Genomic DNA, 26,965 nt, shown 5'->3' with positions numbered 1-26,965 from the left:
ATTGACCCACCCTGCAAACTGCCTTTTACAGAAGTTCCCTTCTGGAAAGCTGTCAGCAGAAATGGTGGATGTGAGTTTGATTTCAACATTTAGGAGAAATTTGGATAGGTACATGGATGGGAGGGGTATGAAAGGCTATGGTTTGGGTGCAGATTGATGGGACTAGACAGAATAATAGTTCAGCACAGACTGGATGGTCCAAAGTGCTGTAGTTTTCTATGGCTCTATGACTCTAAAGCACAATAGGGCTATTCGCCAAACTTCTCGCCATCTTAAATGCGTCTTCTCCCAGGGCATTAATCTGATCAACCATTCTAGTTTGCCCTCCCGTTGCCCCCTACCTATAACCTCATGACTCAGTACTGAATGTGCACTGTAAACCAATGTTATTAACGCTGTCTACATTGTAAATACAAGCTGGTATTTATGTATTTTTACACATTTTATTCCATATTGGTACGGCTAACTTTATTTTGTATAATTGTTAAACGTTGTTTTTGTTGCATGTAGCTCCAATACACCACAGCAATTTCCTAATACATGTTGATCTATATGGTGAAAAAGGGTGTTCCTTGATATTAAGTGTGCTGACTAATCAAGAGGACAAGCTCCACTCATGACTAGAGCAGGTTGGGATCCTTCAGAGAGCTTCTGCTTCTTCATAAAATACTATCCAATTACTTCATGAAATCACAAATTCTCACAACTGGAATGTAATGTTCTGAAGTTTCAGTCAATAAAGGTGTCTGTTAGAAGCACCTTGAGCTCACCCTACTTTCCAGCCAGACCAAGCCCACAGAGATGGATATCACCGAGACTCTCTCACACCACACTAAGTAAAATCTTATGATCGCATCTCTTCACCCTGGAAAGGTCTGTTAGGGAATTGCAATGTGTCAGATCGCAAGGCACTGCAACGGATAGTGAGGACCACTGAAAACATCAACGTTCTCTGTCTCACCCCCCTCCCCATTCAGGACATCTATCAAAAGTGTTGCATTTGTAATGCCTCCGACGTTATCAAAGACCCCTCCCACCTTCCTCGCATCCTGCAGTCAGGCAGAAGGTATCACAGCATAAGAACCAGAACTGTTCAGCTGGCAACAGCTTCTTCCCCCAGGCTGGTAAACTTGTTAACACCCTGCTGCCACCCAGCACACGTGTACACTCTGTCCATCCCAGCCCCCGTCCCACTTCCCAACTTACAGACACACTCTCATCCTGCACTGGTCCCTCTTCATCGTTTATTGCGGCTGTTTCACACATTTATACGACTGCTTGTTTTATTATAACAGTACCAGAAACATCATACAGTCTTATGGTAACCTGTCAATCTTTAGGCCTTGTCACTCAGGGACATGAGCCGGTATTACTTTGTGACAGTATGTGCTGGATCGTAACTATATGTATTGAGTGTGACTGTATGCACTGTGTTTTGCACCTCAGCCCCGGAGGAATGGCGTTTTGGTTAGCAGTATACAGGTGTATGGTGGAATAACAATAAAGTTGAACTCAAACTTGATACTAAATATTCAGAGTGAATCCTTTTTGAACTAATATTCTAAATTGACCTTTTGCATCTCACTTCTTGTGAGTTCTCCATTAACTGTTTACATTGAGTTAATTCAAACTGCACCTGCTGTGATTGCACTGGGAATAACCCACAAACCAATTAAGTGCATCATTAGGCCTAATTTTTTTATCTCTTCATTCAGTTACTGAGTCATGATTTCTTTCTCTCTCGTGGCATTAACTTCAGCTTAATTATGACTTTATTACCTTTGAGTTTTCAGATTACATTTCTTGGTGGATCTAAAAGATATTGCAATTAATATCACAATATATTTTGCATCTGATAATTTTGGAACCATTTACTATTCTAAATATAGCAATGATAAAGTATTTAATGTCTTTTTCAACATGAGGATGTCCCAAAACACTTGTACCGAGTAAGATTCCAGATATAGAAACGTAGTAATGTCATCGGGGCAGGGAATGTTTGCTGACTATTGAAATAATTGCTAGCCAGGACATATAGATTAAAAATTAATCCACACTGAAGAATTAAGGTTTTTTTTAAAAGTTGTAATATTCACAACAGCTTCCTGGTTACAACACATAAGGATAAAAGTTCACTTATCATTCATGTCAGTAGAATTATGTAATCATGCATAATGTTTTTCCTTTGTAATCAAGATGATATCGACAATGAATCATATCAGTATCATGTTTGCATGAAATTCATTGCTTTTCATTCTGCATAGAACAATGCAGCACAAGAACAGTCCGTCTGACTGACAATGTTGTGTCAAACCAGCTAAAGAGCAAATCAAAAACACTAAACACTACTTGCACAATGTCCATATCTCTCCATCTTCTTTACAATCATGTGCCTGTCCAAATGTCTCTTAAAAGCCTCTGATGTATTTATCTCTACCTCCATACCAGACAGCGCATTCCAGGCAACCACCACTCTCTGAGTAAAGAACTTTTCCCTGCACATTTGCCTTGAGCCTACCCACTCTCGCCTTCAATGCATGCCCTCTGGTATTAGACAGTTCAACCCTGGGAAACAGATACATTCTGTCCACTCTCTCTATGCCTCTTATAAACCTCTACCAGGTCTCCCCTCAGCCTCGACTGCTCGAGAGAAAACAACCCAAGTTTATCCAGCCTCTTATGACAGCTTATGCCCTCTGAACCAGGCAGCATCCCGGTGATCCTCCTCTGCACCCTCTCCAAAGTCTTCATATCCTTCCTATAGTGGAGGTGGGCAGCATAAGGATGTTTACCCATTTTAATTAATTCTTTGTTCAAATAGATAACAGAGGAATTCTTCTGCTTCAAATTGCAAGACATCTGACTACAAATGATTGTGAAGATGATTGAGAGAATCACTGGGTCTTCTTTTCCATGCAGTTGAGATATTTACCAGGAGCGCTGTGTACACAGGGCCCTTAGCATTGTCAATGATCCCTCTCATCCACCAAAACAATCTCTTTGACCCCCTGCCATCAGGCAGGAGGTACTAAAGCATTAGGACAAGAACTATTAGAGTGGGAAACAGCTTCTTCTCCCTGGCCATGAGATAATTGAGCTCCCTGCCACAACCTAGGACTCACCACGTATGAAGAGCCAGTAACATTATAGTGCTTACTTTTTAATTTGTGTTGTAAATGCACCTTATTATTTGTTAATTTATTTGTCCTGCCGAAGGGTCTCGGCCCGAAACGTCGACTGTATTTTTTTTCCATTGATGCTGCCTGGCCTGCTGAGTTCCTCCAGCATTTTGTGTGTGTGTTGCATCTGCAGATTTTCTCTTGTTTGTGTTATTACTTTGTGTGTTGTGTGTGAGTTATATGCACTGCGTTATGCACCTTGGTCTGGAGGAATGCTGTTTCTTTTGGTGAAATACATTTATGCAGTTGAAAGGCAATAAACTTGACCTTCAACTTGAAGTTGAATTTGATCTCTGTTAACATAATGAAAACAGAAAGTGAAAAATTCTCAGCAGCTCAGGCAGCATCTGGGTAAAAAATCTTCAGACTGAAGAAGCAGCCTCCAATCTCATTGAGAAACACACACACGATACTGGAGGAACTCAGCAGGCCAGGCAACATCTATGGAGAAGAATAAACAGTCAGTGTTTTAGGCCAGGACCCTTCATCAGGATTCCTTTCAAAGTTTAAAGCAAATTTATTATTAAGCTGTATGTATGTCACCACATACTACCCTGAGATTAATTTTTCTTGCGGGCGTACCAATAGATGCAACGAAACACAATAGAATCAATGAAGAACTTCACACAAATAAAGACAAACAACCAATGTGCAAACGACAGCAAATTGTGCAAAAACAAAAAAAAATCAATTGTTACGTATTCAGGCAACAATAAATATATATGAGTTAGGCAAAGGGTTTTTATAACAAATAACACGTTTATTAAACACTGAAAACAAACCCCCCAAAAGTAAACAAACACAAACGTAACCGGAAAACAGCTGCTGTGCGGCAGCTTAAACAGTTTTTAAAGCGGTATTGAAAAAAAACAGTTCTTTAAAGCGGTATGCCGAAAGTTCAAAATGCCCAGTCCATTTAAAAGGAGAGACTTTTTAAGGCGATTTAAATTCTCTTCCACGTCATTGTCCTTCGATCCCCAGCGTCGAACTTTTCCCATGAATACTTTAATGAAATGTAACGGTTTAAAGGCACTGACCTTTCCTTCCACACTATTCTCAAATCCTTTCTGGTCATCCCAGGGATTAACAGCAAGAATAGTCAACGGAATCCTTCCGAATGAGGATCAAATAAGATCGAAACCAATCCACCGTCGAAAATCAATTCTCCTCGATCTTTATCTTCCAAATTCTTATCTTCACTCTCCACCAGCAAAGAAACTGCTGGAAATGACCTTTTAAACTTTAGGCCATAGATAAAACTTCACTTTTCAACTAAACTGCGTCATCACATTAAATCATGCAGTGGCATGAAGTCAACATGGCAAATCCAGCCACGAACTGCCCCACCTGACAGGGTGGGTCTTCCTTTTATAACCTGTAAAAAAAACCTGTCACATGACCTCTACTGGCGGGAAAATGACGTCACTCCACCATCACAAGACCATTACCTCAAGTCCAGTATAACTTCAACCCCAGTCACGTGACAAGGGTACCACTGTCACGTGTCACGGGTACGTAACACAATAAATATAAATAATATTGAGAACAGGAGTTGTAGAGACCTTGAAAGTAAATCCATAGGTACTGCAATCATTTCAGTGCTGGGGTGAGGGAAGCCTGATTCAAGAGCTCTAACTCTGGTTTGGGAGCCAGAAAGTTGAAGGGGAAAACTTTTCCTCAAGCTGGTCCTGTGGGGCCCAGGTTCCAGCACCTCCTTCCTGATGACACCAGTGAGAAGAGAGCATGGGCTGGATGGCGGGAGACCTCTTTCATCAATAAGCCCTGATCAGGCAAGTGTTTCCAGCACATTCAGCTTTTATTTCAGATTTCCACCATTTTGATTTTCAAGCATTTTTTTTGAATCTTCATTTACAATTTTCAGTTTTACAAAGACAAAACACATTGAAGACGTGCAAAATAATACAAAGGAGATGCAGCTCCAAATGGAGCAGAGACAAAACAAATCAAAAACAAAAAACAAAAAGATGCCAGACAATTTACAAGATTACATATATAGACTTTCAAAAAAAAGTTGACACAATAGTGGTATCATGGAAGCAATGTAAAATAAAATGAATAGAGGAATCTGATTAGGCACCACACCCACTCATGAGATTAGACAGGTCAAGGTCACTATGTGTGTGAGGTAACATGACACTGAGCCAAGAAAGATCCCCATATTCTCTCAAATATATTCTGTGTATTGGGTTTGTGCAGACGCAGTCTTTCCATTTGTACAATAGACAACATCTCCTTGAAGCCAGTGTGCAAAGGTAGGTGGAGTAGTAGACTTCCAGATCAGAAGAATAAGTTTCTTAGCCGCCACCATTCCTAGATGCAGAGCAATCTGCACGTCGAGCGGCAACTCAAGAGTCACTGCAGAACATCCAAAGATGGCAAGGTCGTGATTGGGCTGAATGTCTCTAGAATAGGCTTTTGAGAGCCACTCAACAATTGCAGACCAAGAGTTGTATAATGTAGGGCAAAACCAGAAAGGATGCGCTAGTGAGCCCTCAGCAGAGCGGCACCTGTCGCTGTCAGGAGACACAGATGGGAAGATGCGATTCAGTTTTGTTTTTGAATAATGCAATCTAAGCATCACCTTGTACTGGATTAACCTGTAGCGTGAGTTAATAGAACAACAGCAAACCCGGGACATTGTCTCCTCCCAAAGTCCCACTGATATCTCTGAGTTCAAGTCCCCAGTCCAGGCTTCCCTAGTAAAATCTGTAGAAACCAAAGGAGTAAAGCAGTTCACAAATTTTGATATGAACTGTTCGGAGTCTGGAGGGAGCAAGAGGTTTTCAAGAAAGGGATGGGTGGTGAAAATAGACCCGAAGTATGGGCACTTTTCCTTGACATAGTGTCTAACTTGGAGATAGTGAAAAAATGTGAATTTGGAAGGTTAAACTTAGTGCTTAATTGTGTGAATGATGCAAATTGGCCATCAATGTACAGATCTAAGAAAGTTTTGATACCCCTTTCTCTCCAGACTGCAAACACCCCATCTAATTGTCCAGGCTTAAATGAGTGATTTTGACAAATGGGAGCATGTATGGAAACACTGGGAATTTGGAGAGCCACTTTTATCTGGTTTAATATTCGTAGAGAATTCTTTAAGGTAAAGTTTTGTTGGATTGGCTTGTCTGTTGAGGCATAAGTGGAAAGCAGAAGAGCAGGAAGTGAAGAACATTTAACAACAGAGGCTTCCAGCTGTAGCCATGAAGGTTTTTCTTCGGTCTCAGCACCTCCACATTTCCAGTGTGTAAGAGCCCTGGAGTTAGCTGCCCAATAGTCATGTTTGAAAATTGACAGACCAAGACCGCCCTTCTTAAGAGGTTTGTGTAGGTGAGCCTTCGATATCCTGTGTGATTTATAGCCCCACACAAAGGGCAATATGATAGAGTCAAGTTTCTTAAAAAAGGATGCATTTAAGTATATAGGCAGGTTTTGAAAAAGATATAGAAACCCGGGTAGGGTCACCATTTTGATCGCATTTACCCGTCCAGTCATGGATAAGGGCAGCATCCTCCAGGACTCGATATTTGTTCTGAGTTTTTCTAAGGATCCTGTAAGTTAAATTTGAAAAGAGGCTTTGGGTTCTTAGTCAGTTTAATCCCCGAATAGGTGAAACAGTCCTTCTCTACTCTAAAAGGCAATTTTTTCAGGAAGTCTTCAGTAAATTGATCCACAAAGGACATGAATTCGCTCTTTCCCCAATTTATGGTATAGCCAGAAATACTCCCAAAGGAACTTATATATTCTAGTAGGATGGGAATAGAGACCGCTGGGTTGGCTAGACAAATAAGGAGATTGTCCACGTACAGGGTCACATGGGTCTCAATATTGCCCAACTTAATACCTTTAATGTGTGGGTGGCCCCTAATGCCAATCGCCAGGGGCTCCAGCGCTATGTTAAACTGCAGGGAGGACAATGGGTCCCCTTGGCGAACACCACATTGCAGGGAGAATGGATTGGATTTATCCCCATTTGTGAAAATGGAGGATTTTGGATTAGTATATAATACATTAACCCATTCTATAAAAGTGTCGCTGAATCCAAACTTCTTGAGTGTTGCAATTAGATAGGGCCACTCTATCATATCGAATGCCTTGTGGGCATCTATGGACAGTATAGCAGCTCTATCATCTTTCCCATAATCGGCATACAAGATATTGAGAATTTTGCGGACTTTGCAAAAGGAGCACCTGCACGGGATAAATCCCGTTTGGTCCAGGTGAATGATATTTGCTATATGCTTACCGGGCTGATTTGCTAACGCTTCTGTAATTATTTTCAAATCATAATTTAGTAGTGCAACGGGCCTATAGCTTCCAGGGTCCATTTTGTCTTTATCTTTTTTTTAATAAAACACGAATATTTGCTTCACTGAGAGAGGGTGGGAGCCTCTTGTTTTTAAAGGTATCCTGAACCATTCTCAGCAAAGTCGGTGTAAGGACATCTCGGAAGGCTTTGTAGAAATCTAGCCCGAACCCGTCAGGTCCAGCTGCCTTCCCAGTGGGAAATGCTTTGATGGCATCCTGTAACTCAGACAGCGAAAAATCCAAATCCAAATTCTCCCTGAAAGCTGCATCTAATTGTGGGAAGTAAAGCGGATCAACAAAACTTATCAAAATCTTCCTGTGTAGCTGTTGATTTGGAGGTGTAAATTTCTGAATAGAGCTCACTAAATCATTTGTTAATATCTTTTAAGTCCATAAGCATCAGGCCAGACTTGGATTTTATTTTGTAAATGGCTCGTTTTGCTTGTTCTCCTTTTAACAGCCTTGCCAATAACTTCTGTGGTTTGTCACCAAACTCAAAATGTTGCTGTTTAAGTTTAAGTAGAATGTTGCCAATTTGTCCCCCTAGAATGGAGTTGTATTTGGATTTTAATTTCAGAATGTTATTATAATCTGATTGGAGCAAAGAGATTTTGTAAGCCTGTTCAGCCGCTAGCAAATCTTTCTCAATCACTTCCAATCTACCTCGTTCAAGCATTTTAACAAGTTAGTTTTTCAACTATCATACACTTCACCATATTTTCTTGAAATTTTCTTCTTCAGGCCTTGAGGCTGAATTATAATTGAATGGTAAAATTACATCTTTTGATTTAGAACATAAAACACAGAATGGTAATCCACAACACCACCGGTTTTGTTATCATCTACAAACTTACTAATGCACACACCTACATTTTCCCCCAAATCATTTATATACATCATAAATAGCACAGGTCCCATTACAGATCCCTGCAGAGCATCACTAATCACAGACCTCTAGCTAGAATAATTCACTTCAACCACTACCATCTGTCTTCTATGGGCATCTAAGGTATGATTCACAAGATGGAATTGGATAAACTCGTTTCAAGGAAACCAATTTTAAAAACATAGTGATTCAAAATACAGAAAATGAGAAAATTTCCAGGGTAAATAAATTATCTAACTCAAAATTGGAGTTTATTGGCACAGTTTTTCATTGAATCTTGTATGCAGAAGTGCGATGAAAAACTCACTTGCAGCAGCGTCACAGGTACACAGCACCAGATAGCAGCATTCATGAATTATGCACAGTTTTTAACAAGAAAATCACAGTTAGAACAAAAATAAAACAAAGTCCACTTTAGTGCAAAGTAGATCATAGCGAGGTGGTGATTAGGGCTGTGTAGTTTGGTTCAAGAACTAAATGGTTGATTTGGCATCAGTGTTCTGTACAAGCATTGTATTGTATAGAAGTAAAGATGAAATATTAGCTTTATTTGTCAAATGTACATTGAAACAGTGGAGTAAGGGGAATTACAGAGGCATGAGAGAGGAGCTGGCCAAAGCTGATTGGAAGGGAACACCTGCAAGGATGATGGCAGAACAGCAATGGCTAGAGTCTCTGAGGGTAAGTCTGAAGGTGTAGGATAGACACATCCAAAGATGAAGAAGTATTGTAAAGGGATGTAACCATGGCTGACAACAGAAGTCAAAGACAGCATAAAAGTGAAAGAGAGGACATAAAAAAGCAAAAGTTAGTGGGTAGTTTTTTACAAACCAACAGAAGGCAACATAAAAAAAACTTAAGGACGCAAACAATGAAATATAAATGTAAGCCAGCCAATAACATCATAGAGAATATCAAAAGTTTTTCAGATATACAAAGAGTAAAACAGAAGTGAATATGGATATGGGACTGCTGGGAAATGATGCTGGAGAGGTACTAATGGGAAACAAAGAAATGGCAGACAAACTTAATAAGTATTTTGTGTCAGTCTTTCCTATGGAAGACACTAGCATATGCCAGAAATTTGCGAGCTTCAGGGGACAGAAGTGAACGTCATTGCTATTACTAAGGTGAAGGTGATGAGGAATTTGAAAAGTATGAAGGTAAGTAAGTCACCTGGACAAGATGGACTACACCCGAGGGTTCTGAAAGGGGTGTCTGAGGAAATTGTGGAGGCATTAATAATGATCTTTCAAGAGTCACTAGATTCTGGAAAATTGGAAAATAGGACTGGAAAATTGCAAATGTTACTCCACTCTTTAAGAAGGGAAGGAGGCAGAAGAAAGGAATTTATAGGCCCATTATACTGATTTCAGTGGTTGGGAAGATGGTGGAGTCCATTATTAAGGATGAGGTTTTGGGATAGTTGGAGGCCTGTGATAAAGTAGGCCAAAGTCAACATGGTTTCCTTTAGGGGAAATCTTGCCTGATAAATCTGTTGGGATGTTTTAAGGAAATAACAGGCAGAATAGACAAAGGAGAGTCAGTGGATGATGTTTACTTGGATTTTCCAAAAAGGCTTTTGACAAGGTGCCACACATGAGACTGTTTCCCAAGATAAGAGCCTATGGTATGGCAGGAAAGAAGACTGACTGACTGGGAAGAGTCGAAGAGTGAGAATAAAAGGGCCTTCTTCTGGTTGGCTTCCAGTAACTAGAGGTGTTCCACGGTGGTTGGTGCTGGGACAACTTCTTTTCACATTAATGTCAATGATTTGGATGACAGAATTGGTGGCTTTGTGGCGCTCCATCTACCTTGATAGGCAGAGGGACAGGTGGTGAAGAGGAAGCAGGGAGACTCAGCAGGACCTAGACAAATTGGGAGAATGGGTAAAGAGTGACGGGTGGAATATAGTGTCGGTCATGCACTTTGGTAGAAGGAATAAAGATGGCATTCATCTGTGGCTGCACTGTGCAATATAAGGAACTGCTGCGGGTTTATCCTTGCAGAAACATGGCTCCAGAACAACCATTATCCATCAGTCTACAGGCCATGGCCTTCAGCGACTTTGGCTATATTATTACTTCTTTTAGTAACTGTATGTTTTTCTACAATCATAATTATATGCGCTGTATGTGACTGTTGGCTCTGTGTTTTGCACCTTGGCCTTGGCTGTTTCCTTTTGCTGTATTCATGTGTATGGTTGACTGACAATTAAACTTTAATTTGAGAAAATTCAACAATCAGTGGTGCAAAAAGACTTGGGAGTCCTTGTGCAGGATTACTTAAAGTTTAACTTGCAGGTTAAGTCAGTGATAAGGAAAGCAAATGCAATGTTAGCATTCATTTTAAGAGAACTAGAATATAACAGCCAAGATATAATGCTGAGTCTTTAGAAGACATTGCTCAAACCACACCTGGAGCATTGTGAGCAGTTTTGGGCGCCTTATCTAAGAAAAGATGTGCTGGCATTGGAGAGGGTCCAGAGGAGGTTCATGAGAATTATTCTGGGAATGAAAGGGTTAACGTCTGAGGAGTGTTTGATGGCTTTGGGCCTGTATTCACTGGAGTTTAGAAGAATGATGGGATATTTCAATGAAACCTATTGAAAGGCCTAGATAGATGTGGAGAGGATATTTCCTAGAGTGAGTGAGTCCAGGACCAGAGGGCAGCTCAGATAGAAGGATGCTCATTTAGAACAGAGATGAGGAGGAATTTCTTTAGCCAGGGCGGCGAATCTGTGGAATTCATTACCACAGATGGCTGTGGAGGCCAAGTCATTCAATATATTTTAAGCGGAGGTTGATAGAGATTCATGATCAGTCATGGCGTCAAAAATTACAGGGAGAAGGCAGGAAAATAGTGTTACGAGGGATAATAAATCAGCCATGATGGAATGGCAGAGAAGACTCAATAGAACAGATGGCCTAATTCTGCTCCTATATCTATAGATTTATGGTCTTAAAAATAGAAAGTCTACCTTTGGGAGCTTGTACTTGTCACGTAAGTGTGTCCTCATTGTTGCACGCTCTGCCTTTTTCTGAGCAAAACTGGCATCACGCTCCATCCTGTAATCAAATATATAATTAGTGACGCTTGACACCTACATTCAGCAGGCCCAGCACTGTAAAATGTGCAAGGAAGATCTTCTATAACAAGTCACATTGTGCCTTGGGAAGAAAACAGATCTATGTGCATCCCAAGTACTCTGGTTGATTAAATCCATTTATAGTGCAGATACAAGGGGTTTGGATCAATAGCTCCGATATCCAATTAATGTCTTCTATTCTTCAACTAAATCCATCAATTTATCTCTCTATTCTTTTCCCCCTCCTGTGTTCATCTTGAATCCTATTAAATGCATCAATGGATTTTGCTTCAGCTACTCCCTCTGGTAACCATGATTTGTAGGTAAAGTTACTACTTCACGGATAAAGATATTTCCCTCAAATTCGCATTTATTTAAGTTTATTGTTCCCACCAATGGAGTCGTTTGCTCTTGGGCTGCTCTGTTTGAACCACCTCGTTATTTAAAAAATCCCAATCAAATTTGTTTTCTTTTATTTTAAGGAAAAGACCATTAAGAGCTTCAACATTTCTTTCAGGTGTTTCAGCTGGCATTTGTCTATTTCTCATTCCAATCCTTAAGTAAGCGGATTATAGGTAAATTTATTCATCAGCTTTTCACTGATGAATCAAGATACTTATAACCTTCTTCCTTAAAACCCAGTGGGTTTCAGGGAATAATTCCTCATGTCGAAAATTAGTGCTGTCAGCAATTTGTATAGCAATTGGGAACAAATATCCAAATACCTTGGGGACAAATGGAAGTCCAACTGAATAGAGATGGAACATAGTCAGCTTTCATTCATATCTGATTGATAAAGCACTCCAAATCTTCTGGTGAAAAATTTTTGCAATTTCCAAGTGAGGCTTCATTCCCTCTCCTGTTTTTAAATATGACCTTGTAATATTTCTTATTCATATGTCTAATAGAACAATGAGTAACTGTTTTAAACATAATAAACCTTATTTGATATATCACCAAAACTGTCCTTTAGCTGAGATATTGAAAAGGCAACATAGTTTACACTGGCTGGACTGAAAACAGAAAATTTTGGAAGCACTCGGCAGATCAAGCTGACCGTAAACGAGAAGCTAAACGTTGCAGGTGAAAGGGATGAACTTTCAACCTCAAACATTAACCCTGTTTTGCTTCCCTTAGATGTATCTTTACAGCATTTCAGGAAGTCTGAAGTGGCTTCAGGTGCCATTTCAGACTTCATGTATGACAATTTTTTATTTTCATCTATACTTCTTCTGCTCTGACTCCTGTGAAATCCCATTACAGGAAGAAAGCGGAAGCTTTGGAGAGGCTGCAAAAGATCTTCAACAGGATGCTACTTGGAGGAGGGAGTATGAGCTAAAAGGACAAGCTGGGGAAACTTGGATTGTTTTCTCTGAAGTGCTGGGGCAAAGTGGAGACCTGAAAGAGGTTCATAAATGTAATAAGAGGTATCGCTCAGGTGTTATTGATACGGATGCTGTGACATGTCTAGTGTGATAGTGTAGTGGGTAGTACTTGCTATTCCCACTTTCAGCTTCCACCGCTGGCTAGCAGTCTCACAAATGGGAGAGCTGAATGTGAAAAGTCTCTCCCTGTCAGTATATAGCCTCTCCAACGCAAGCCTCACGTAGCACCTCCTCGCTGGTGACACATGGAAAAATTAACACCTTTCAGACTCGGGCTGAAATACAGAGGACAGGGAGGAAGTCTGGTCCCTGCACACGTAGCACACAGGTCAACTGATGTGTGGACACGCCCCTGGTGCTCGTGAACCAGATCCCCAGCTATGGGTAAGTAGCTGCACTGCCTTGTGGGCAGCCTCAGGAGAGACGAAGGCTACGGGAGTACATCCAGACAGCAAATCCGGAGTGGAGCCCCTAAGGCGACTAGACATCACTGAACATCCTTCCGGCAGCTCCTGCAGCCAAGCTGATGCAAAACATATTGCTTCATAAGCTTTCCTTTGGATTACACTGGTGAGCCAAGAGGACGATCTGGACAACTGGGCTTCTCAGGATCTCCATACCTTCCACCCAGACTTGTGATGATCATCAACATTAACCAATGCCCTTTGAGACAGACAGATGCCAACCATAACTAGGGCAGATAGTGCTTTCCCAGGGATGAAATGTCAAATACTAGAGGACATGGATTTAGAATGAGTGGGGGAAAGTTAAAGGAGATGTGCAGAGTAAGGTTTCTGCACAATAATAGGCACCTGGAGCTTGCTGCTGTGGACAATGGTAGAAGCAGATGTGATGGTACTTAAGAGGCATTTAGACAGGCATCTGAACATGCTGGGAATGCATGGGTAGATAGGTTTAGTTTAATTGGGCATCATGGTCAGCATCAACATTATGGGCCGAAGGGACTGTACCTGTGCTGTACTGCTCAATGTTCTGTGTAATCAGTTTGCTGTGAATGTGAGCCAGAGAAAGTGAAAGAACATCAGTATGAGAGAATGTGCATGAGCATCGAGAGTTAGTTAGTTCCAGCATGTCAACACAAGAGAAAATTGGACAGGCTGGGGCTGCTTGCTTTGGAGCTAAAGGCATTGGAACTGGAAATGGATTTGGCTTGTTATTGTGATATGTACCATGATACAGTGAAAAGCTTCTCTTGCATAATGTTTATCGCCAATGGCATCTGGCTGGCAACTGAAAGTCGATCTTGGCAAGCAATTAAAGTTCCCTGACTTCATCACATCATCATCACTGAGGCCTGACATGGTTATTCTGTCAGAAACCTCAAAGAAGTGGTTTTGGTAGAACTGACAGTTCCTTGGGAAGACTAGTTGGAGGAGACATTTGAACGCAAGAAAGCCAAATACCAGGAGCTGTTAGCGTGGTGCCAGAGACAGGGGTGGAGGGCGCAATGTGAGCCTATAGAGGTGGGATGTAGAGGTTTTGCTGGTTCCTTGCTGTGCAGAACCTACTCTCTCCTTAGCATCAGGGGGCTGTGAAGAAAAGAGCTATCAGGACCCTCACAGAGGCTGCTGAGCGAGCCTCCAGGTGGCTATGGATCAAGAGGTGTGACCCGTGGTCTAGTGCTGTTGGGACACAAGCCAAGCCCTGCTCAACCCTGGCTGGGTTCCCTGGACAAGAATGTCTGATATTGAAAGCCCTGAAACACCTGATGACCCCAGCTTACATCACTGATGATGTGTTCAGAGCATCCTAGGATGCATCTCAGCATCATACAATTCAAATCATTACACAGCATAGTGAGGTAGTACTGTACAAGGTAAAACAATAACAGAATGCAGAATAAAGTGTAACAGCTACAGAGAAAGTGCAGTGTCAGCAGCTATTAGGTTCAAGAACATAAACGAGGTAGATTATGAGGTCAAGAGTCTATTTATTATATTAGGGGACTGTTCAATAGTCTTACAACAGTGGGGTAGAAGCTGTCCTTGAGCCGGGTGGTTCGTGCTTTTAGGCTTTTCTATCTTCTGCGTAATGAGTGAAAGGAGAAGGGACAATGTCCAATGTCTTTGCATATATTGGTGCTTTATCAAGGCAACAAGAGGTATAGACAGAGTCCATGGAGGGGAGACTGGTTTCCCTGATCTCCTGAGCTAGACTGTGGCCAGTTGGGACCTGATTTTCGCTGCCTGAAAATGAGGTAGAGGCAGGAACCCCATCAGATATCAGAGGCGTCAGAATGCGTAGTGAGAGCCTTGACCAGCGAGGCTGCAGATCCACACCTGGAAGATGGGATTGGGTTGTGGAGCTTTTTATTGGCTGGTACAAAAGGACTGCATGACCTCCTTCTGTGTCATTAGTGTCCTCCGAATATATAATTTTACAAGGCTGAACTTTAGCTTTATGTTGGCATTTGAAATCAACAGAAATACAAGCTGATGCTCGGTAAGCCACTTAAAACTTACACTGCCTACCTCATACCCTGGATATACTGACATAGTCACTGCCCTACTGTGTTTTCATGTACCCTGCTGCTAGCTAGAAGAGTTCCTCTGGTCAAGAGTCACCTCATCACCTCATCACCTCATCATTTCCTGTCAGAGTCACTTTGTACCAATTGTCACTTTATGTGCGTACATTCAATCAATGTATATAAACCAGTCTTACATACAGGTCAAATACATTAAGGCCACACTCAACAATTACTTGTATGTTGTGTTTTCTAGAATTGTTTTAATATTTATATTTATTTTCTATTTGTTTTCTGTTGTGTTCTTTATGCTTACTGTGTTTTCTTATGATGCATCGGATCTGAAGAAACAATTATTTTGTTTTCCTATACATTCGTACTGAAGAACAACAAAAAAAATCATAAATCTTGAATTGGTCCAGTCAGCCATCCTCCCATCGATAGGGAAGACATCTGGGTGACAATATAGATGTGATGGACACACAAGAGACTGCAGACACTGGAACCTGGAGCCAGGCTGGATGCTGAGTCTGAAACCTGAAACGATTACTGTTTCCTCTCCACGGATGCCGCCTGACCTGCTGAGTTCCTGCAGCATTTTGTTTGCAGATATGATATTCCGAGTGGACGTGTATCTCTGGGAATCATCATCTGAAACTACATATAGGTATTGGCAAATAGGTCACAGCCTATTGTAAATTTTATATCAGCAGCAGCACTGCAGGAGATTTCAAATGACGCTCAGCTAAAGAACAGTTCGTGTTATCTTTCTTCCGACCACTAAACATCATTTAAGTTGCAACATTTTAAAAAATCAGATTTTAAATTCAGTATTAAATGGACTGATGTAAATTATGTAACTTTTATAGTTCGCAGAAAAAAATTAGTTAAAAAAACCACTTTATGCAACATAATTCAAGATTCTTTTGTCATTCTTCAGTACACAAGTGTGAAGAAGAGCAAAATGATTGTTACTTTGGATTCAATGCAACGTAAAAAACACAATGAGTATCAAGAACACAATAAAAAAGCACAGTAAATGTAAATATGAAAGCAATCCTATAAAACACAATATAATTGTTATATACTGCACATAGGCTGATTGTATATACATAGGGTGTCACTAGGTGATGTGGTGGTCATGGGGGTGGTGGGGTGGGTTGATGGATGGAGAAGTGGATCAGCCTGACAGCTTGAGGGAAGTAACTTTATAAATCTGGTGGTCCTGGCATGGATGCTGCGTAGCCTTTTCCCTGATGGGAGTGGGATAAAGAGTCCATGAGCAGGGTAGGTGGAATCCTTCATGATATTGCTGGCCTTTTTCCAGCACATTTAAGTCCTTCATGTTGGGTAGGCTAGTGCTGGTGATGCATTGGACAGTTTTAGAGCCCTCCTGTCTGCCCCAGTGCAGGTTCTGTATCACACTGTGATGCAGCATGTCAGGATGCTCTCTACTGCACACCTGTAGAATAACATGAGTATAGATGTGCATAGAGCACCTCTCTTCAGCTTCCTCGGAAAGTAGAGGCATCGGTAAGCTTTCTTGACTGTGTGCGGTGCGTTCTGCGATCGTGAAACATTGTGCAAGATGTGGACTCCCAAGAGTTAGAAACTGCTCACGGTTTCCACTGCTGTGCCACCGATTTAAGGAGCTGTGTGTATGGTGTGAGTTCTCCTGAAGTAGAGAACTATTTCCTTTCTCCTGCTGAATGAGGAAGAGGTTATTTATCTGGCACCAGGCCTCGAGCTCTTTTAGAGTAAAATGTTCTTAGTAGTGAAAAATATTTAAATATTGACATTAAATTATGTCTGCAGAATGTTTTACTTTGGTTAGTATTGCTCTTACGCCAAGTCACATCACTTGGCACACAGTAGTTTGCTGTTCCAAACTAGGGATGTGATTGGCTTGCCTAGCAGGGGCTACTTCAGAACCCAGTGAGCATGGCATCCGGGATGAGTTAAGCAGGAAGGAAACAATGACTGTAACTGAGCAGGAAGATTGTGAAGTCGAGAGTCCATCTTATCATACTAAGGAACTGTTCAATTGTCATAAGCATCAGGGTAGAAGCTGTCTTTGAGCCTGGAAGTATGTACTTCCAGGCTTTTGAATGAGAGAGGGGAGAAGAGAGAATATGCAGGGAGGGTGGAGTCGTGTACTGTATATTCGGATGTTTTGCTGAGGCAGCGAGAGGTATAGATAGAATCCACGGTGAGCCGGTTAGTTTCCCTGATATACTGAGCTGTGTGCACAACTCTACAACAAGCCTAACAGTATAATACAAAGATGAGGCCAAATGCAGTGCAGAGGAAAGGGCTATTCTTCTCTGTAGATGGACTATAGCCCAAGGTAATTGGTAGTAGGATAAGTGAGGAGACCTAGCAAACTCCAAAAGGCTGGGATCTGGATTTCACTGACTGAAACCAAGGTATAGTCAGGAGCCCCATCAGATTTAAGTGTTTGAACGTGTAGTGAGGAGCCTTGACCAGTGAGGCCGCAGGTCCACTACTAGAGGATGGGATTAGGCTGTGTAGCTCTTTATTGGCTGGTACAATGGACTGAGTGGGAAGATACACACTCTGGAAACAAATGCAGTGGAGCACAAGGTCGCCAGAAGTAGAAGCCAGGCGTGTTTGGACTATCAAATCCTTCATAGTAAAAATCAGATCACATGAAATCTACTATGTCCCCAACACGGCAGAACTCCATTAATGTTTGTGGCTTTAGTGGACTATTGACTGTTATTTCTATTAATATCCAATACACTTATAATTCTCTACATTTGGATGCTACATGCTATTGTTATAAATCTTTCACTAAAACAAGTAATTTGAAAGGGATGGTGGTAACTGGTCCCTGGGTGAGTGGTAAGACTGGGAGAGTGAACTAAAAGCTGAGCTGTTGAGAATTTCAGCGTTTTACTGTATTAGACTTCAGGCAGGGTCTAACATTTAAAACAATTTAGTTGGCTAACCATTTATGATTAACACTACCACCATCATTGCCAGAGAAAGAGCTTTTGTTCCTCAACATGCCACGTTCATGAACTGGAATAGGCCTTTCGCAGCGAGGATCAAGCCTATTAGATCAAAATTGAGTTGACTTTATTACTTACATCCTTAATATACACGAGGAGTGAAAATGTTTTACGTTACGTCTCCGTCTAAATGTGCAGTGTGCAATTGATAGTAATTTTTAATAAATAGTATGTGCAACAGGACAGTCAATATAACATAGAAATACAGTTGTATCAGCGTGAATTAATCAGTCTGATGGCCTGGTGGAAGAAGCTGTCCCGAAGCCTGTTGGTCCTGGCTGTTATGCTGCGGTACCGTTTCCCGGATGGTAGCAGCTAGAACAGTTTGTGGTTGGGGTGACTCGGGTCCCCAAATGCATTTAACCTCATTGGCTGTTAAATGCAACTTTCCTCTTTAATAGAACAGGTTAATAAGGGGATGCTTTACTTTGCATCATCCCTGGAGAAGTATAGGAAATCCCAATGACTTTTTCCAACTGGAAGAGATTGTATTCAATTCTCTCTCTTTTTTTCTGGCCTGGCTATCCCCGAATAGCATAACAGTTAAATGTTCTCTTGTGATCAGTTTTCATAACATAGAGTCCTCTCCACCCATCAGCACTACAGTTGAAATTTTATTCATTGTACAGTTGAATTCGGCCAGCGGTTAGAAGTTTACAGATTAGTGCGAGACCGTGCAATGAAAATTAAGCTGCGGCACAATTTAAGCAACTTGTTTCTTGAGATGGGCTGGATAGATTTGGAATAGCTGGACTTGTTCCTCTTAGGAAAAGTAGAAATTTGAAAGATTTCAGCAGACACAGTGCATCAAACCAACAAAATCTGAGGGGTAGTTTTTTCACTCAAGGGTGGTGTGAGTGTAGAACAAGCTGCCTTCAGCGGAAATGTTGGATGCCGGTTCGACTACAACGTTTATTAGAAAGTTAAATATGTAGATGAAAAGGAGAGGTATGGAGGCTAAGGTCCAGGTGCGGGTCGATGGGACTAGACAGAATAACAGTTCGGCATGATCTAGATGGGCTGAAGGGCCGGTTTCTGTACTGTTCTGCTCTATGATTCTATGACTCTAACCTCCTTCCAGTTTCTGAATGGTTACTCGCCACCAATGAAACCCGTATGGTAATAGCAAACGGTGGAAGCAGTTTAATAAATTCACAGTCCTCTCCTTTGCATTCCTCAGCTCCACATACCAATCCCATCCAGCACTCCTTCGTCCATACCCTCCCCCGGGGACAGGTCTCCAGGAGTGATCTGTCAATTCGTGTTAGTACACCAGCATGCGTACTCGGCCGAGGTCAATGGCAAGCGCCCTCAATTCGGCTGAGTTAGTTCGCGAGTCTGGTCCGATCGTGATTTTCATGGATGTTATCGTTGATCCATAACACTGACATTAATCCTAGGGATTATACACATATAACCGTAACACTCCTTTAAGAACACTATTTGATACTTCCCATCAGGTTTCCGGAAAGTCATATTTTCAAGTAGAATAAATGGGTCAGAGATTTTTGAAACCCTTATTCTCCCAGGCTTCCTAATGTCTAGACAATGCATAGATAAATTAAGTTTGTGCGCTTTATCACAACAAAGCTGGAGTGAATTTATTTTCAACGTTGCCGTGGCATAAATAAATAAGACCTATAGTTACGCAAGCTGACGTGACAAGGTTAAACACAAACAGCTAGAAAGGCCCATGTAATTGTTGATAAATTTTGAGAGCATATAATAATTGCAATATCTAGAAAAACGGTGTGTCAAAACTGTTTCGTGCTCCATAGGTTGGATTGGATCAAGGGGGTTCGGCCTTCTGTACCGGAAATGAAACATCAGTTATTTTTTATTGCAAATTGTGTAGGAATGGAATTTAAGAGTAGGCGACAAGTCATACACATCAGGGTGTTAGCAGTCAGAAAATTAGCATCCCCTGTGCACTCTCGGATATTTCAGCAGTGGGGAGCACTGGCAACGAATGAGGCTTGTCTCAGCACAATGTGTTAATGCTGGGAGTTGGAACTCATTAATGATAATGGAAGTGTCAATTACAAATATATCAGAGAAAGACATTTATAGTCCATGCTTGGTTTTCAGAAAGGACCCGCAGACTTTAGAGAGGGTATGGTTGAGTTGTTCGTGGTGCAGACGAGAAAGTGATACAATGAGGCCGTGTTTCTTCTCTTTCGAGGAATTCCACATTCCCAGGTTGTTTAGTAGATCAGAAAGGAAGGCATCGCTTCCTCTGGCAGGTGAGTGGGAATGAAAGGACAGAAGTTTGCAATAACGAGTAAAGGTATTAGAGGGAAAGTTAAAAGTGATGCCTGGATTAGAGAGCACGTTGTATAAGGATAGATTGAGCGAGCTAGGGATTTTCTCTTTGGAATGAGGGAGGATGAGAGGTGACTTGATAGAGGTGTACAAGATGATAAGAGACACAGATAGAGTGGATAACCGGACATTTCCAACAGGGCGGAAATAGCTAATACGAGGGGACATATTTTAAGGTGATTGGGGGAATTTTAGAGGGGAGTTCAGAGGTAAGTTTTTTTTTACAGAGAGTGGTGAGTGCGTGGAATGCACTACCAGGGGTGGTGATAGAGGCAGATACACTAGAGTTATATAAGAAACTCATAGGTAGGCACGTGGACGATTGAAAAAATGGAGGGCTGTGTAGGGGAGAAGGGTTAAAATGATCTTAAAGTATATTAAAATGTAGGCACGACTTCGTGAGCCAAAGGGCTTTGCTGTGTTGTAGTGTTCTATAAAGAATTTCTTCGTGTAGAGGGAATTGTTAAAACTGAGAACTTCCTTAAGGATAGGGGGCACCAGTTTCGACAGGTGTTGCTAAGGAGAGAAAACTAATTTGGCGGGGCCGGTAGTGAAACTACCAATAAGTTCCTTAGAAGAGCATGGAATCCTGAAGGTATTCTGGCCTTCGAATCTGCAAAGCCGTTCGACGACATTACAGCAAATATTGTGTCTCAATTCAACGTTCCTTCCAGTTTACATACAGATTTTTAAAAAGTGCTTAATTTGCCCAAGAGCCGACCATCCGGGACGAAGGAACTCCTCCTTCCCCTAAACCTCCAAAGGTTACCCCGAGAATGTAGCCCCTAGTTGTAGAACCAGTAGAATTAGCACTTTCTCTCTCAACCACTGTCACCTCCTCCCCTCGGAATCCTGTATATCCCAATGACATCACCACATTTCATATCAGCTCTACTCCACTGATCCAGCTACTGATGATCTCGCGCAGAAAGTTGCGAGACTGGCTTACGCGAACAACTTTTGACATAATTTTGGCACGGAATTATACTCTCTTGGTCGAAAAAACGATGAAAACATTGAAAACATCAGTTCAATGAATTTGAAGACTCTCGCCGAATCTCAAAATCTCGAGTATACAAAAGTATTTGCCAATTAGCAGACAAGATTTTGTTCTCTATTATTTAACATAAATTGTAACGGATGAAATGGTGACTGATAATTAACGAGGCACCCAATACAGAAAACTAATATTTAGAATTAGTTTTCAGTCTTTATTTTTGACATCTAAGAAAACATGTATTCCTGCTACTGGGATCATATGAACTGTATTGAAAAACAGCTGAAGAACAATGTACGTTATTAAGATGGATTTTACCCTGATATTCCTGCCAGTAGGTTAGATATTTAACTGTTAGCTTTAATTTTTTGTGAATGTAATAGAACAAGGACCTTAACAGCCTTGGCTGCGATCCAGAATTCAATTCACTTACTTTTCATCGAGCAGCTGCCTTTCGTATTCTTCGAATTCCTCTCTCGTCATCCCTTGAGCTGCGGAGTCAGATTTCTCCCCGTCTCCTTTTTCCTCGCCTCCGAGTCCTCCGGTCAGATTCTTCAACTGTCCCCCGACCATAGTCTTCACCATGAAAGCCATAGCTGGAAGTTGCTGCCTGCAAGATTCGGTAGCGAGACGACCCAGGAGCAGCGCCCAACGCGGAGTGGGTCGGAGGGAGTTTCAGCACCAAGCTTTGTGGACAGCTCTCTTCTCTGAATGGACAGAGGACAGCCCACACCTCCTCCCCTCTCAAACAGCCAGAGTCTGCTCCCATTCCACTAATAAAAGCGGATTACATCTGCTGACGACTTCGGCACGAGGTACACGCTGCCAGGAGGAAACAAATAGATGCTGATAATTTCAGATAATAATTCGTGTCCTCTCATTTACACCCCTATAGACTAATCCCTTGTACCCTTCACTTGTAACGTCATTCTTTTCAACTCTCGATCGCTTCTGGCTTCCGCCCTTGCAGATCTCCCCTTTCGCTCTTTATATCACGCCTCTCCCCCACAATATTTTGGTGGAACTTTTCGATATTCTGGCAAAAGGTCATTGACCTGAAATAGAGTCATGAACACTACAGCACAGAAACAGGCCTTTCGCTCCACCCAATCCTTGTCGAACTCCCTAATCCCATTGACCCGCGGTCCATGGCCCTCCCATCCATGTACCTATTCAAACTTTTCTTAATTGTTGAAATTGAACCGGCATCCACTATTTCTGCTGGAAGCTCATTCCGCACTCGCTCCGCCCTCTGAAAGTTCCCCTTCATATTTGCCCTAAATATTTCATGTTACTATCCCCATTCATAATAAGTTTTATATTAAATTTCATGTTAAATGTTGGTACTCTCCCTCTGTAGGTGCTCCCAAACCCATTAATTTTTATCTTAGCTCGCCATTATGCCTGTAAAAGTCGTTGAAGTTCCATTACATGATCCAATCTCAACCAAACTTTTCTGCTTAGAAAAAAAAAACTGCACTCCCAATGAGCTTTCTCGAAATAGTAATCGATGTGGATGTTACTTTATTTCGTCCATCCAACATACAGTGGGTATTTACTCATCTCTGCACATCGCCACAAATACCTATAGCGAAGGTGGGCGATTTGGACGATGGTTAAGCTATCAATTATGCTTACCGTAAAAACGACAACCTAACGGGAATGAAGAGCACCTTCTGCATGGTTTACATGGTGTCAGACAACACAGAAACCAGCCATTCCATCCACTAAATCTGTGCCGACCATCAAACACTTTTTGACTAATCCTACACCAATCCTCCCACATCCCCATTAGCTCTCCCCACGCGTACATTAAATAATGAGCAGTATTTTGCTCTGTAAAGTAACCTTTTATTCTGCACTCTTGTTTTACCTTCTGCCTCAACGCACTTTTGTAAAGAAATGATCCATATGAACTGTAAGTTTTTCCACTGGACCATGATACCTGTGGAAATGATAAACCAATTTATTTTTGCTGAAAATGCGGCCGGAAATCTTAGAAATAAAACACATCGCATTTACCACAAAAGACTGCAAATAATTTGACTTAGAAAATATGGTTAATTCGCTTCAACAAATTGCCATTTCAATGAGATTTAGGTGGTGTTTTCATATAACTTGCAAAAAACAGCCTCTAGACCGTAAAACTTGAGTAGAATTAGCCCGTTCGGCCTATTGAGTCTGCTTTGTCATTCGATGACGGCTGATTTATTTTTCCACTCAACCCCATCCTTCAGCCTTCTCCCTGTAACCTTTGATGTCTTTATTAATCAAGAACCTATTAACCTTTGATTTAAATATACCCAACGACTTGGCCTCCAAAGCCGTCAATAGAGCAGCCTAACAATTTGAGTACATCTCCCATTTGAACTCTGGGCACAAATATTGATACATCCCAATACAAAAGGATATCTTGCTGACCACTGATTATGTTTACAGCCCTGGAGTAAAATCCAGCTTAAGTGGATAAACTGATTATTGCTGAAGGCTAACTAATGCTGTTAAAATAACAGGACCTGATCTCGAGGTTTAATAAGGCATTGTCCGGACTGCTGGAGGTAAGACCTTTGGGCACATCCCCTGCGAATGACTCCGGCGAAGTGGCTTCCAAATCAAGAGCCTGTCTCTCTGACCCACGACCTTTCACCTCGACAGAGGCCCGGGGGACGCACCTCACCCCCAAATGGTATCCCTCTATGACAAATCCATGAGAAAAGTAGGACTGAAAGCAGAACTTTACCAAATGATTTCTGGTGGTATGTACTTAGTCGCCCATAATCTTCCTATTACCATGCAAGGACATTTAAGGAACTGAAGGGAAGATTTAAACTCTTAGATATGCACACGGATGACAGAAAATGGCGGGCTATGGAGGAGGGAAGGGTTAGATTGAGTACGTTAAACGGTCAGCACACCATTGTTGGGCTGAAGGGCCTGTACTGCGCTGTAGTGTTCTATGTAACACTGGTTACAGGTTGAACCACGCAACTTAAAAAGTCTGTTCTAACAAGAGGGCTCATAACCCCAATTTACAATTAATTAACTATTTATTTTTCTGTATTTATTTTTAAAAAAATCAGCAGCTGGGGCGAGAACAGTACCAATTGGTTGCAATGTGGCCGCCAAAGCTGAACACAACAGTCATCCGGAAGTAGCGTCAACAATCCCCCGGGCCCCGATTCACTATCCAGATTGGGCCGCTTTGTCTTTATAAATTTCTTCTTTCTAAGTAAGGCTCCAGGGGCAAATATTAGAGATATTTCCTTCTGGGTCATAATTGGAAATTGGCTCGTGTAATCCTTACCCCGCACCTGAGAGGGCAGGCGGGACTTGGTTTGTTCTCTCATGCGGAAGACTGCACAGTTTTGCCTTGGGGCTCTGAAATGTCTGTTTAAGTGCTATGTTCAACGGATTTGAAAGAACATCTGTCTGTTTTAAGGGGCAAGTGTGCAGCGACATAACTAGATGATTATCAGTCTTGCACATGACTTACTAACACTGGGAACTTAGGCTGAAAGGTCTGAATTAGTCTGTTCCGTTAGTGGAGCGCACTTGCTTTGACGAATAATTTCAATGATTAATACAAAGCCACGTGCATTGTACAAAAATATCAGAGCACGGAAATAGCACCGAGTCCGCACCGATTTTTAAAACTCATCAGGCACGATCACAATTCCAAATTAAGGATTGCATTAATCAGTAATGGTGTCACTGTTCAAGTTTAGACCATAAGAGAAAAAAGCTGGATTAGGCCACTCGGCCCATCGAGCTGCTCCGCCATTCTATCATGCCTGATTTATCATCTCTCTCAACCCCATTCTCTTGCCTTCTCCACTTATCCTTTTGCCATTCTTACTAATCCATCTCCACTTTTATTATACCTGATGACTCGACCTCCACAGCAGTCTGTGGTAATGGATTCCACGATTCACCATGCCCTAGCTAAATAAATTCCTCCTCACCTCTGCTCTAAAGGGACGATCTTCTATTCTGTGGCTGTGCCCTCTGGTCCTAGACCCTTCCACTACTGGAAACATCTTTTCCAAGTTCACTGTCTAGAAAGGTTGCAATTAGATCCCCTAGTCATAAGGAGCAGAATTAGACCATTGAGCCCATCGAACCTGCTCCACCATTCCGCCACCAGTCATCAAACATATGGAATAGAAAATAAATATCCGTAAATAAAATCTGAACCACGTCAAAGATGCAACACATTTCATTGCCATATGAAGCAACAACTTATCCTGGCAGACAAACAAGAGTGTAAATTTAGGTATAAATTTCCACGCATTCTGACAGTGTTGTTATGGTCTTTATCACCTTTCCATCTGTGACTTGTTGGATTCTGAAGCTTTTGTGTTCCATAGATTCTTTGGAAGCGAAGAATGAAGCATAAAACTGACTGCTAACAATAATTTTATTTTAATATTATAAGACCAGAAAAACAAACCAGAAAGAGAAGCCAAGAGAACAAAGGGAAGACAAAAGAAAAAGTAGCTGTGGTTTTCTCATACTCAGACTAGAGATAACAAAAATTCCCGTAATAACAATTAACCTAGAAAATAGCCAGATTTAAGTGGTGTGACACATGCTACTGAAAACTAAGAAGCTTCTACTGGACTGCAGAAGCAACTGTACCCTAATTACTAGAAAAACTTCTGAACAATTACATATATATAGAGATTATATAAAAATATAAGCATGCATAGGAAAGTTAAACTACAAGAAAAATAAAAGTTCTATACTATAGTACAACAGGCTCAATCTCAGAAATTAGCCAATGGCAACAAAAATATTACTAATTAGAAAATTTGGCATACCATGAACACACAATAGAAGGACAGCTGTCCTTGTAATAATTACTTAAAGTACAGCACAGAAACAGGCCTTCAACCCATCTAGTCCGTGCTGAACCATTTAAACTGCCTGGTCCCATTGACCTGCACTCAGACCATCCTGCCATCTATGTACCTATTCTAACTTCTCTTAAATGTTGAAATTGAGCTAGCATGCAGCATTTACATTTGCAGCTCATTCCATATTCACATGACTCTTTGAATAAAGATATTTCCCCTCATGTTCAGCTTAAACTTTCACCTTTAACCCATGACCTCTAGTTGTAATCCCACCAACCTCAGTAGAAAAAACCTGCTTGCATTTTTCCTATCTATACCCATCATAATTTTGTGTATCTCTATCAAATCCTCCCTAATGTGATCCAAATTTATCTGCATTCAATGATACACAAGTGAGAACAAA

General features: G+C 41.4%; 1 protein-coding gene across 1 annotated transcript in view; it reads right to left on the bottom strand.

Moving 5' to 3' along the window:
- Positions 1–22,444, bottom strand: part of LOC140714327 (complexin-3-like) — a 28,515-nt gene extending 6,071 nt beyond the window's left edge. The window contains exons 1-2 of the mRNA XM_073025484.1: positions 22,140–22,444; positions 11,372–11,459 (exon numbers count right to left, since the gene is read on the bottom strand). Coding sequence (XP_072881585.1) covers positions 11,372–11,459; positions 22,140–22,300 — 249 coding nt within the window. The 5' untranslated portion in view covers positions 22,301–22,444. The remainder of the gene's footprint in view (positions 1–11,371; positions 11,460–22,139) is intronic.
- Between the last annotated feature and the right edge of the window lie 4,521 nt (positions 22,445–26,965).

The sequence above is a fragment of the Hemitrygon akajei genome, chromosome 21, assembly GCF_048418815.1.
Source record: "Hemitrygon akajei chromosome 21, sHemAka1.3, whole genome shotgun sequence".
NCBI classification, from domain to species: Eukaryota; Metazoa; Chordata; class Chondrichthyes; order Myliobatiformes; family Dasyatidae; genus Hemitrygon; species Hemitrygon akajei.
The sequence above is the reverse complement of the archived record's forward strand: the minus strand, read 5'-3'. Positions and strand labels throughout refer to the sequence as shown.